Source organism: Atta cephalotes (assembly GCF_000143395.1).
Source record: "Atta cephalotes unplaced genomic scaffold scaffold00006, whole genome shotgun sequence".
In the NCBI taxonomy this organism is placed as follows: domain Eukaryota; kingdom Metazoa; phylum Arthropoda; class Insecta; order Hymenoptera; family Formicidae; genus Atta; species Atta cephalotes.
The window spans coordinates 4,102,278-4,115,469 of NW_012130070.1; the positions used below are offsets into that span (position 1 = coordinate 4,102,278).

Genomic DNA, 13,192 nt, shown 5'->3' on the forward strand with positions numbered 1-13,192 from the left:
GAAGATTAAAATTGTCTTGATTCCCGGAAATTTTTTTTTATATTTTGAACAGAAGAAAGCAATGGTTAATTTTATCACTTCCTTGAACCACCTATGAATTTCTCTTGTTTTTATAAAAATCAATTATTATTAAAGTCATAACTTTTACTTGCATTATAGAATAAATAAGATTTTGTAGTGAAGGCTTATTGTAAAGCGTTTATAAAGCAGAAGACTATATATTGAATTAATATATACGACTTAAAAATAAATTCCTTTATATATTCTTTTATTTACATTTCTGCATGTATTTACATTTTACATATGCATGCGTGCGTACGTGCATGCGTGTGTGCATGTGTGTGTGTGTGTGTGTGTGTGTGTATGCGTGTGTGTAATATATGTAAAATGTAAATATGTGAATATATTAATATATACCTACCGGAAAAGACATTAAAAATATAAAAAAGGGCATCAAGTAGATTTTGCAGAAAAAAGATACCAAAGATAATGTTAATAAAAAAAGAAATGAAATCAAAATAATACAATATATATTTATTTTATATCTCTATTTAAAAAGTTCCATAGAACACTTCTATGGCTTCTCCGAGCGACATCTTGAAGGTATCCTTATGTTGTAGATATCCTATTTATAATTTAAAATAAAAATTGCTAAGACAATTGTTTACATCCTGATTTGTCAATTATTACGTAGATATCAATGATAATTAAAATTAATTACATTAATTTTAATAAAATTAATATTATAGTATAATTCTTTCTAATTTATTCTACTTAAAAAAGGATATAGACAATGTAATTTCGAAATATGTTACAAGGAATGTTACATACAGTATATAACATGTTATATAACAGTATAAGTTTCAATTTCACGTATAACTCACTTTTAAATCTATTTGGTAATAAAGTCCCTAATTTGCAAATGAGTCGTGCATTATTTTTAAAAATTTTTATTAAGTAAAAAATATAATATTCAGATTTCTGTGAGAATCAAGTATAATCTAATCAAAGATATAACAATAATATTGTGTCGAACAATAACTGCTAATACTTTTATTGTAATGAATTTCAAATTATATTACTACAAATTATATTACTAAAAAAATTTAAGAATTAAAAATTTAGTATTAAGAAGTATTAAAATTTTTCTTTATCTTATAGAAAAATATTTGTATGTGCATCTGTGTTGAATATGAAATATATCAATATTAAAATAATTACTTGAATATAAAATATAAAATTTCTTTAATTTGCGAAAAATAGTTTATAATAATATAAATATAATTATAATAATATAATAATATAAATATTGAATTATTTGCATGAGTCAAATTATGAATAAAACCGACACCTCAAGAATGATGCTAGAGATTTTGTTTATTTTCGATTTTTTTATTTCTACTTGTTATCAATGTAAGTATCCTTTTTTTAATTTCTGCGCCTCTCATTACATTGTCTATTGCATTTCGTTCTCTCATTTTAATGTGTTGTTACTTGTTATACTTAATACATTTCAAATATCATCCGTACTTTATGTAGTATATTATAATTGTGAGAAATTATTCCATACAACACTGTCTTAAAGGATGTCCAAAGAACGTCTACATTATAAAGATACTTTCAAGATGCCGTTCGAAGAAACTGTTTTATGGGACTTTTTAAATAGAGATTCTTGAAATATTTTGATTTTATTTCTTTTTTTATGGCATTATCTTTGATATCTTTTTTCTGCAAAATATACTTGATGCTCTTTTTTCACATTTTTAATGTCTTTTGCGGTTGATTTTACGAATTTTTGAAAAGTTCTTATTAATAATAATACACTTTATATTCATATTTAAATGATAATACAGGGTGTCCCAAAATTATCGCCAAATATTTCATGGGCAGATAGAGCAGATTAAACTGAGTTGAAAAGTCCTTTACTATTTTGTAATTTTTGCAATAATTAACAAGATATTAATTAGTAAAAATTGTCGAAAATTGGTCTTTAATAATTTTTTACTCAAATACTATCGACTTTACAGAAAAACTGCAAGAGATAAAAATTGTTTATTTTCTTCTCATAGAGCTTTAAATTTCAGAATTTTTTATCTAATTTTTTACTGTATTTTCTTATTTTTACTAACATAAGAAAATACGGTATTAAAAAATTCTGAAAAAATTTTGAAAACATTTTTTTATGAGAAAAAATAAACAATTTTTGTTTCTTGCAATTTTTCTGTAAAGTTAATAGTGTTTGAGTAAAAAATTATTGAAGATCAAATTATATAGAACTATATAGAAATCAAAGTATTCACGTCGTGTAATAACCTTAATATCACACTGTAGATTTAAAAAAGAACTATTTATTGTTTATATACACTGTTTTGTTTATCTTCGAAACGATCTTAATAATTTGAATGACATCTTAAAATCTGTAAATAATTAATTCTTATTGCGAAAAATATTACCTCGAACTCAGATCTCTTGCATTCTGTGCGAGCGTCCTTTAGACTACTGAGGTCTTAGTAATATTCTTCGCAATAATTGGCATATAAAGGAACAACGTCTCTTTAGGCGACGTAAGTAAACAATATAATATATTATAGGACCGTATATGTGATAACACAAACTATAGAAATCAAAGCCTTAAACGGTCTAGCGGGATCTTAAATGTTTGTATGATTCTTATGTGAATTTATATGCTATTTATATATTATAGATTTACAGATTTTAATATATCATTCAACATTATTAAGATCAAAGCGAATAAGCATCAAAAATTTGTTTAAATTGCTAGTCAATTTAACTCATGATATTATTGCGGTAGTTTATTGAATTAGCATTTCAAGCCCGAAAAATCATTTCGGCGCGCGTTTCTAAGAAATTACATATGTATATAAATTCATACAAACATTTAAGATCCAGCTAAACCGTTAAGGCTTTGATTTCTATAATTTGTGTTACCACATATACAGTCTTATAATATATTATATATATTGTTTATTAAAAATCAATTTTCAGCAATTTTTGGTAATTAATATCTTAACTGTTGCGAAAATTGCAAACTAATAAAGGACTTTTCGATTTAGTTTAGTCTGTTATATCTGCACATGAAATATTTGGCGATTATTTTAGGACATTCTGTATAATAATAACAACGATAAAGATAATAATAAAAATAATAATAGAAAAAAATTCATGAACCAAGAATATTATATTATTCGAAACATCTAACTTCGATCGATCCTAGGCGCTCTCTACTATTTGTGTTATAAAAATAATGATATTTGAAAATAATTAAGGAAATTATGACGTTTTTTTAATAAGTATAATATTTGTCTCACTTCATGTCACCATGGCACTTATCATTACATACTTTTCTGTTCTTTTCTACGTAGGATATAAATATTTGTATATCGATCAATTTCTATTAACTCATTGCGTTAAAGATCTCTGCGTGCTCTTCAAATCGCCTAAAATGTGTACCAACTCCTTTATAAATATTATACATAGATATAAGTAAATTGTAAGTATTATAAAGTTTTTTTTTTTTAGAAATATGGTATCACTCAAAAGAGATCGGTCATCGACTATGGCATAACTAATAAAATGAATAACTTGTACAAAGAGGCGATATCTAAATTTCAAGATGATATTCGATTTTGGGTTGCTTATATGAAGTTCTGTAAGCATGTGGTAGGTAGCGAAGTAAGTAGATTGTTATTTCATTGTATTTGTATTACTTAATGCATTATTTATTTCCATAGCATTTCCATAGCAATATCAATCATATGTTAGGCAGAATGCTGCAAGTACACAGAGATAAGCCAAAATGCTGGCACATAGCAGCATATTGGGAATTAGAGGAGAATAAGAATAAGTATAGCGCACGGCAGTATCTTCTTAGAGGTTTACAGATTCATCCTAACTCTCAATTATTATATACTGATGCTTTCAAGTAAGTACAAAGTGTGTGTTTCTCAATAATCCTTTGCAATCTTCCCAATTACTTAGTTAAAATGCATCTGCATTTCTTTTTATAGACTCGAACTAGACAATCGCTTTGCGACAACTTCTACTAATGCTGAAAACTCTGAAAACCAGGAAGGCCACATTGATCCAGTACCGACAACAGACGATAGCGAAATTCCAGTTCCATTGAAAACGGCATTCTTTATATACCAACAGGCTTTTGATCGTATTAAGGATGTTAAATTTATAATAGCGTTGCTTAATATCACAAATGAATACGATAACACCAAGCCATTGCAGCTAAAAATCATTTGGTATATATACATGTATCACTATAGTAAATATGTTAAATATGATTGTTCACGATAGTTAAAAATTGAAGATATAATTTAATTATAGCGATATGATTCGAGAGTATGCTCATGAACCTTTAATGTGGGATACATTGGCGCGTCGTGAATTACAAGGCTTAGCGCAACCAGTCAGTAACACGCCGACGGAATCGGAAAATGCTGACCAAAAATCTCTGAGGGCTCGTATCACATCGTGCAACGAAGTATATCAGACTGCTATAAAGAAAATCAAAACTGCAGAAATCTGGTCGTTGTACATAGAATGTTTACTGGAAATTAATCGCGATCTGCGATTATTGCCAAATTTGAAAAGAAAACTCTTGAAAACTGCCTTGATGCAAGCTCATCGGGTGAAAAAACTAAAAGAGGAACATTATCTATGCTGGGTTTGTATTCAACATTTCTGTAATATTCATAGTATATACAATTTAGTAATTGTAAATAATACTTGCTTAAACTTGATTATAATTCATATATCTAAATTTTTTTTCAAATAGTTTCTATATATTTAAATTAATTTTCTATTTGAATTTTTTAATAACCGTTAAAAAAACCTGCTGAGAGCCGACGCTAGTTGCAGTTGCGAATTATAATTTTATTACTATCTAATGCACAAATATAATAAACGATCCGAGTTTTGGGTCCTTAATATTAATATTTTAAATAACAAATAAATTATTGTATTATATATAAAGACGTCTGTCTAGTCGCTTGAAATGCGTTTTGTCATCAGCGTATCGCTAACATTGTAATTGTAATTCGCAACTGCAACTAGCGTCGACTCTTAGCATACTTTTTAATGGTTATTAATAATTATCATTAGATATATATAATTATCATTAGATAATTATCATTAAATAGTATATTTCTTTGATGTTGAATTTTTTACACACAATTAAAATACCTATCAGATTGAAATCTTTTTAATTCAAAAAATGTTTAGAAATAATGAATAACATTTGTTTTTCTCTTTTGTAAAATATATAAAAATGGTTATCGCATTCAGATTGATATATTGAACGCCGACAAGGAATCGAATAAAAACAATGAAGGCATGCGAAAAAAACTGGATGAAGTACTACAAGGAGCGACTGATGTTCTACCAAACAGCGTCGGTATTTGGCACGCGCGGCTTAATCATTTGTTGCAATGTGATTTGGAGAAGGAAGCGTATGCTATGTTTCCAGAGGTAAAAAATCTTGCAAATTTTCAATATATTTGATGTTGTCGATATTATTTTATGAATTTTATGAATTAGGTGACGGACAAATTTGGTGAAAAAGCGTTACCTTTGTGGAAACTGCGATTCTTGCATGCTCAGCTAAAAAATTGGGATGAGGTCGAAGAGAGCTATCAAGCGGCTTTAAAGTATCCGTTAATCGCTAAAGATGTTAAAGCTTCATGGCTTGAATGGCTTGTTTTAACGAAAGGTAATCATATTAATTATACTTTTTTTTTATTTTGCCTTTGTTATCAAAATTTAAGTATTATATATTAATAAGAGATTTTTCTACGATATTTACGATATTTTTGCTTTTTTTCAGGCATTCGTGCAGCTCGCAAGGCGTATGACGATCTCTACCTTCAACCTCTTACTTCATTGGAGTTCCACAAGAAGATGATCTCGCTGGAACTCATACAGCCGGAAATCATGTCGAAGTACGTGCGGCGGCCTTATGAAATGGCGATAATGCACTTCGGAACTCACGACACATCTATCTGGTTAGATTACATCAAATACGAGATGCAGTATGGAGAACCAAAGAAAGCCAGCGATATCCATGAGCGGGCAGTCAAAACGTTAGATTCTAGCTTAACGTATTCCTTTATTCGAGATTACGGCCTGATCATGGCGAAACCTGATTCCATAAAATGATCCGATCGTGAGCATACAGTATGTACATATATCAATCAAGCGCGATATGTATTGCGTGTTCGTATTGTATACAGAAGATTACTGCCCCAACTTGCATTATTTGTAATTAGTAGAGTAATATATTGAGTTTTGATAAATGTTTAAGATATACATCTTGGGATCTTCCACGAAAAGTTACTTTTGAAGGAGACAATTTTTTTTATGTATACAGGAGATGTTATTTTTTATGTATAAATTCTAATTACATTTAAGCAAGTTTTATCTAAGAAGTCAAGTTAATTATCAAACAGTATGTTTGAGTTATAAGTAATAACGATATGTTGAACTCAATATAGATGTCTCTTAATATTTTTGTTTAAGTCCGTATCAAGATGATCTTTAAGAGTTACTTCTTCAGCTAGTACTGTAAACAAATCATTGATTTTTGGTCAAATCAAGTGTATACTTTTGTAACTGTTTCGAGATAACAAATTCTCTAACATTAGAAATGTTACTTTTAATTGTTTTTTAAATTCGGCTTTTTATATCATATTTTATATGTTGAAAAGAATTAAACGAGTGTATTTCTTCAATATTTAAAATTAAATACATATTTACAAAATTTACATGAATTTACAAAATAACATAACGCAACGAATAATTGCAGAAATATATAGTGAAGATATATAATAAAGTGAAATTATTATTATAATTATCCTCTCATTTCGAATCAGTTTCGTAACATTTTCCCGAATTGATTGAAAGGGTAATTTCAATCAAATTTAGACTTGATTTAATCGGCTATTATCATGCTCTTATTTGTACTATTTTATTGATATCAATAGAATTTTTTGTTGCTTAACATATATATGAAAAAAAATTATATTAGGAAAAATATGAATTATATAGTTAAAAATTTTGTCTTAAGTATCTCTGCCGATTGATATAATTGATATAATATGATCAAGTATCTTCAAGTCTATCAAGTATATAATATCATCTACTTTGTTAAGATATTATTTGTAGGATTAAATTATTAATTTTTTTGTTTATGTATCGAAAAAAATTACATTAGGAATAATAATAATTATACATTAAGAAATTTTACTCTAAGCAATTTTGCCACTTGAATCGCTGATTAAATTATCTATTATTCTATTATCAAATTATCAAATAAATATTATTTTGTTAAGAAAGTATTATATTTTATTTTGTTTGCAATATGTGAAAAAATTAGAAGAAATAATGATATAATTAATTATATCATTATATAGTATGAAATATATATAGTTTGAAATGTTCTAAAATCTACCAATAATTGGATTAATCGCATGTTAAATTAATCGGAATTTAGTCCTAGTTTTTAATCTTCGTGTAAACTTCCAATTACTATTTTCCGATATCCAATGAGAAAACGTATCTTTTGGGAATTCCAGCTAATGACAAACTTTGTCCCCGGAAAAAAAATTTTTCTATTGGGTTATCGAATGCTTTGACGAACTTTATTACTAACATTCGACTTTACTTGATGAAAAAGAAGGAAAAAAATTGTATAAATCGTTAAATTTTGTAATTCGAATTATCGATCGGATAAAAAATTCGCGAGATAATTGACAATTCGATATACAACGCAGAGACTCTCTTATCTAGACATGCGAAAGTTTATGCTAGACGTACAGCGGTGAGATGGCAGCACCAAGGAGACCCTGAAGAAGATATATGGAGGTTTTCCCACCAGTCCCATCACCCGAGCTCACCAGTCGCCATAGAACTCCAAGAATTTGCCTGTGGAGGTGCTCGATGAGATTCGGGTGAGTTGCTTGGTTGATTTTCTTTGATAGGTGCGAGTCTTGTCGCCAGGATTTATCCGATGTGGATGCGCGCATGCCACAGGATTTATCACGCGACCGGTTGTCATCGAGGCGACTGACAGTTTTGCGGTTACGCGGAACAGGACCGACAAGCTTTCCCATCGAGTGTCGTGCAGTGGATAAAAGATATACGCGTACTGACAGTTCGCCCGGATGATCGCACAACCTTGTTGCGACATGTGATCCATAGAATAGTCAAACCGACGTGTCGTTCGACTTGACTCAGCGATTTGCGGATATTAATCGCTGGTAGCTGCGACTGCTGACACAGCGAGATCTCAGAATTGTCCTGTGATCCTCTGCTTCTCACATAGTGTATTTTCTTTCCTGTAGGTACCTTGGCATCCCCGTCACTGCAGACAATGCCTGTCTTGCGTGACAGACGACTGATGGCTCAGAGCGTCGTTGCCGAACTGATTTCTGCTTCCACCGCCTGATCGAAGGACCATGAGAGAATAGGAATCTTTTGAGTCAAGCCGCAAGTCAAGATGAGTGTCGGTCCTGCAGGTGTCGCTGATCTGTTTTATTTACTGGAATCAAATAAACTTGGGGAGGTCGAAGAGACCAAAAAAGTATTCCATGATCATTTCTTATGCAGTGAGTAATACACATGCATTTTTGTAGTATTAATGATATAATGATTGTTTTTAACCTACATTGGATTATTTACAGCAAAAGACAATTGGCTGGTAAATGGATTGTTGGATTATTACCTTTCTACAAATTCTTCGAGGACAGCAGAAGTATTAGCAGGTGTACGAGATCCGCATGATAAACATCTGTTAGATCGTTTGTCAGACATTCTTTCAAAACCTGGCAATAGTGGACAGAGATTACATGCACTCACACTGCTTGGGCATATAGCCAGACGTCAGCCTACTTGGTTGTACAAGCTAGCCAGTCATGCTTTATTCAGAGATCTACTCAAATTACTTAAGGTAATATATTTCTTTATTGTTTCTCTTTTTTATCTATATACATATATTTATTGATGTAGATACGCATGAAACTTATAAAATTAATTTGTCAACTTTGCATTTTTGTATATTTTAACATAAGTGTGAATTCGCTTAAGATGCATATAATTTATATGCTGTATATATATGATTTTCATATGTCAATGATTATTAATGTGAGTTAATTTTACATTTAGAATATATATTTGATTTAAAAACAATGCTTTAAGTATGGGAAAAAATAAGTGTATATATACTGTTTTACAAGATTATATTTTTTAAGGTGGAGACAGATATATTACCACTTATGAGTGCCCTCCTTCTGTTAGTAATGTTGTTACCAATGTTACCTGCTGCTCTAGGGCCATATCTATCAGAAATATTTGAGGTATTCGGCCGCTTGGCCTCTTATTATCATCATCATCAATCCTTACTTTCTCCTTCTACTCCCTTTACTTCAACTACAGTACCAAATGTCATCGACAAGGACCATTTGTACCTCATACATTTGCAGGTGAATATTTGCGATCATTTTATGTGTCATAACGTTAACATAAACTATTTACCTTACCATTGGTTATAGGTAGGATTATACAGCTTATTTCATAGACTGTACGCGATGTATCCTTGCAATTTTATATCATACCTGAAGCAACAATACATTCAACGTGATCAATTGGCTACATTTACTCATACTATTAGACCAATGTTGGATTCTGTGCGTATGCATCCTTCTCTTGTTACAGCATCTAAGGATGCAGAAATTTCAGCCACTAGGTATACATATATACTAAATATATTTTGTGTCATACAGTGTTGTCTAAATCATTGTTGCTTCTTTTTTTGTTGCGTCGCAGGTGGAAAAAAATGGAACATCACGATATTGTGATAGAATGTGGTCGTTTTACATTAGACAAATGTCGGGAGGAAATTTTAGGAGTAGTTAATTCTCGGTGCACTCCACCTCTTGGTCAGCATTATTAATTATCATCTTCATACCTATGTTTTTCTTTTCCGAAGAATGATAGAAAATAATGACTTCGTTTATGCATTTACAGATCAATCTTCCATCACTTGCGCACCGATAAATATTTCTGGTGGAGTAACGACCGTAGAGACTAATAATGGGGAAGATGATGCATTTTGGTCACCGAGCATGACAGTGCCACCGCATAGCCCGGCACAAAACGCATCTCATGAGCCACGCTCTGCTCCACCGACGCCTAATAACAATAGAAGTGGTACTTCCCCGCCCGAAGCTGCTATAGAAGCTACCCCCGAAACAACTCCTGTTAAGGTATACAAAAGTTATTAAAATATTGTCTTCTACGTTCGAAAAATGTACACTGTATTTTATACAGGATTTACGAAAAAATTTATCAACGAGACAAGCGCCTCTGGGATCCAGTGCAGTGCGTGCTCTAAATGCATTGGGCAATGGCACATCTTCTCGGCCATCAACGCCGACCTCTGTAAACTCCGGAATAAAAAGTACAGACATTGCAGCAAATACACATGGATTTCTTTCGAATAGACTAAGTAAGATTATGGTAGACAGACAAAATGTTTTTCAGTCGCAAAAATCATTGAGTAATAGCGAAGAAAATGGAAGGCTCTTAGAAATGGCTATAAGTCAAAATGGGAAGAATGATTCTTGGCAAGAAGATCAAGAGGTTTGAGCAATTTACTGACATCCTGTATTAAATAAATACAAACATGATGTGATATCTAATAATATTTTAACATAGGTATTGGAGATTGTCAGTTCACACGGAAATGGAGCAGTTGAAATGCCAAAGTATGTTGAAGCACAATCTGAAGCACGAAGCGAGAGGAACACATATGGCACTCTATCCCATTTATCGCAAAAGATTTATCTTCGACTATATTCTCAATATCATTTCCCAATTGAAGATTCAAATTCAAACGTAACGCACAAAGTGAAGTATCGAAGATTTTCAAAGATTATTGCATGTAATGTTTTGCATTGTAGCAGGAATGAAAAAAAATGTTTATATGCACAGATTCGACACTCCAGATCTTGTCCGGACATGGAAATGCAGAAGAAATGTTATAGCGAAGACGTGACGGATCAAGCAAAGGGACGCGAGGATATCGGCAGTCAAACGTGTGATTTATTTCCATACGAGCAACTGCTGCTAGGAATGTTAGATCAGAACAATCAAAACTTTAGTCAAGAAAGTTCGGATTCGAGAATGTCGCCAATCAGCATGCTTGATCGATACATTGAAGCTTGCACGAAAACGAATAGCTTTCTTAGTAAAACGAGTAAATATGAAGTAATCTATAACATGCAATAGCACGTATCTCTGGTAAGTGAAGTGAAATACTAATTTCTTTTAGGAACAAATGGTACCAGGCAGAAACAAAAAAAGAAAGGAGAGGAGGATACGGAAGAAGATGTAGCAGAAGACGATGGTATAGATCCAACTTGTGCTAATCAGTCACTTCAACTTATGCAAATGCAACTGCAATTTGAACGGCAGCGACGGGAAGTTCATGCTGAGCGTAATCGACGTCTGCTCGGTAAATTAAGAGATTCGCGAGCTTCGGAAGAGCATAATCTTGCTTTGGTCTGTTTATATTTTTATATACAATATTTATTAAGCTTTTATGCGACTGTTGATGGATTTGATATTATTTGTCTTATAGACTGAGCGTTTAAAAATAGTCGAAAGAGAAGTGGAAGAATTGAAAACGCAATTGGAGCATAATAAGAGGGAAGCCCATCAGGCCGAGGAACAATATAAAGAAGCTATGCATCATTGGCAAACTAAAGTATTTGCTTTATTTTCAAAAATAATTACAGAAAAGAAAAAAATATTGGATGAGACTAATAATCACTTATTACATACATAGTGCATCGAAGAACAACGACAAAGCCATGCGTTCAGAGATCGCCTAGAGAATCTAGAATTGGAATTAAAAAACGAACAAAAAAAGACAATTGAATCGCAGCAACAACTTCGTTCTGTCGAGGCAGAACTTTTCAATGCAGGACACCAGCTTAAGACAGCATTGAAGGCTGCGGACCGTGGCAAGGAACTGGAAAATATTGTAGATACTATGCAGAAAAAGTTTGTGCTTTTAGGAGAGGTAACTCATTCTTCAAATTAAGAAATTATGTTAACAAATTTGATTAATAATATAAAATTTAAGTTGAAAGAATTATCTTAATATTTATATGTATATATTATGGGAATATAATGGCGCATATCCGTATCTTTTTCCTGCAGGCGCAATTAAGATTAGAAGAAAACGCAAGTACTTTCTCACCGACAACCAAGCAAGAAACAGCGCAGATTCAGAAATCATGTACAGAAGAGTTAAACAGTAAGTATTTGAAAGTTTGAGAATGATATACTCTGCGCGAAAGGAAAAAATTATATGTACTATCAAAATTCTTTTGTAGATGTTCGGCGACAGTTAGAATCACGATCGTCACATTTGGAAGCTTTGAAAGCACGCTTGAGTGAAGTAGAAAATAAGGACGCGCGTAAGGAGACGCAATTGGTGAATCTGCAACGGCTCCTGCAAGAGACAAAGGAGCAACACGCGTCTGAATTGGAGGCCGTTGAATCCAAGTATCGGGCACAAGTAGAGATTATTCTTCTTCAAGAAGGCCGTATACTTGAGCTTCATGGTAAATTGGAGACCGCGACGTATTCTAACGCTTCGCCTATAGGTAATCCCGCTTCTTCAGCATCGCCTAAGGAACGATCTCCTCCTCTCTCAACCAGCTTAGCTTCGTCCAGCGAGGGCAGTCTCGCATTTATCCATCCGGGCGCCGGAATCATCATGAACGATTGCTGCGACACCGCGACGGGTGAAATCCCAAATTTACAAGCTATGATAGAACCTATACCGAGTAGCAGTCAAACCACCTCACCGTCACGTTCCGTCACTCAACGATCATCGACGCCGAAACAAGATTAACGCCACGGAAATGTTTACTGCGATGTGAGTCTCTCGTATACCGCTGGCAGGCGGTATACGGGATTATTATTGAAGATTATATTTGCGAATGCGCTGCGATCATTACTTAGTATCGCAGTACGAATGGAAAGAAAGTTATTTGTAGCTTTTTATCGATAGAATAGACGAGATTCGTAAGGAAGTTGTGCTAATCGGCTGATTGCGATCGAACAGGCATACTATGTTTGTTAGTGTTGGTATATC

At 32.2% G+C, this 13,192-nt stretch overlaps 2 protein-coding genes across 2 annotated transcripts in view; both read left to right on the top strand.

Annotated features, from left to right (window-relative positions):
• LOC105626701 (U3 small nucleolar RNA-associated protein 6 homolog) overlaps positions 1–6,186 on the top strand; it is an 8,719-nt gene extending 2,533 nt beyond the window's left edge. Inside the window, exons 3-9 of the mRNA XM_012207998.1 lie at positions 3,541–3,693; positions 3,753–3,943; positions 4,029–4,271; positions 4,357–4,696; positions 5,317–5,499; positions 5,569–5,740; positions 5,855–6,186. Of these exons, the coding sequence (XP_012063388.1) occupies positions 3,541–3,693; positions 3,753–3,943; positions 4,029–4,271; positions 4,357–4,696; positions 5,317–5,499; positions 5,569–5,740; positions 5,855–6,186 (1,614 nt within the window). The remainder of the gene's footprint in view (positions 1–3,540; positions 3,694–3,752; positions 3,944–4,028; positions 4,272–4,356; positions 4,697–5,316; positions 5,500–5,568; positions 5,741–5,854) is intronic.
• A 2,338-nt stretch (positions 6,187–8,524) lies between these two features.
• On the top strand, positions 8,525–12,949 carry LOC105626702 (hamartin). The gene is made up of 14 exons (XM_012207999.1): positions 8,525–8,633; positions 8,709–8,974; positions 9,276–9,506; positions 9,576–9,769; positions 9,850–9,962; positions 10,051–10,289; positions 10,354–10,665; positions 10,741–10,932; positions 11,017–11,281; positions 11,357–11,586; positions 11,666–11,791; positions 11,873–12,109; positions 12,250–12,346; positions 12,426–12,949. Exons 1-14 carry the CDS (start codon positions 8,525–8,527, stop codon positions 12,947–12,949), a joined length of 3,135 nt encoding a protein of 1,044 aa, XP_012063389.1.
• The last annotated feature ends 243 nt before the right edge of the window (positions 12,950–13,192 follow it).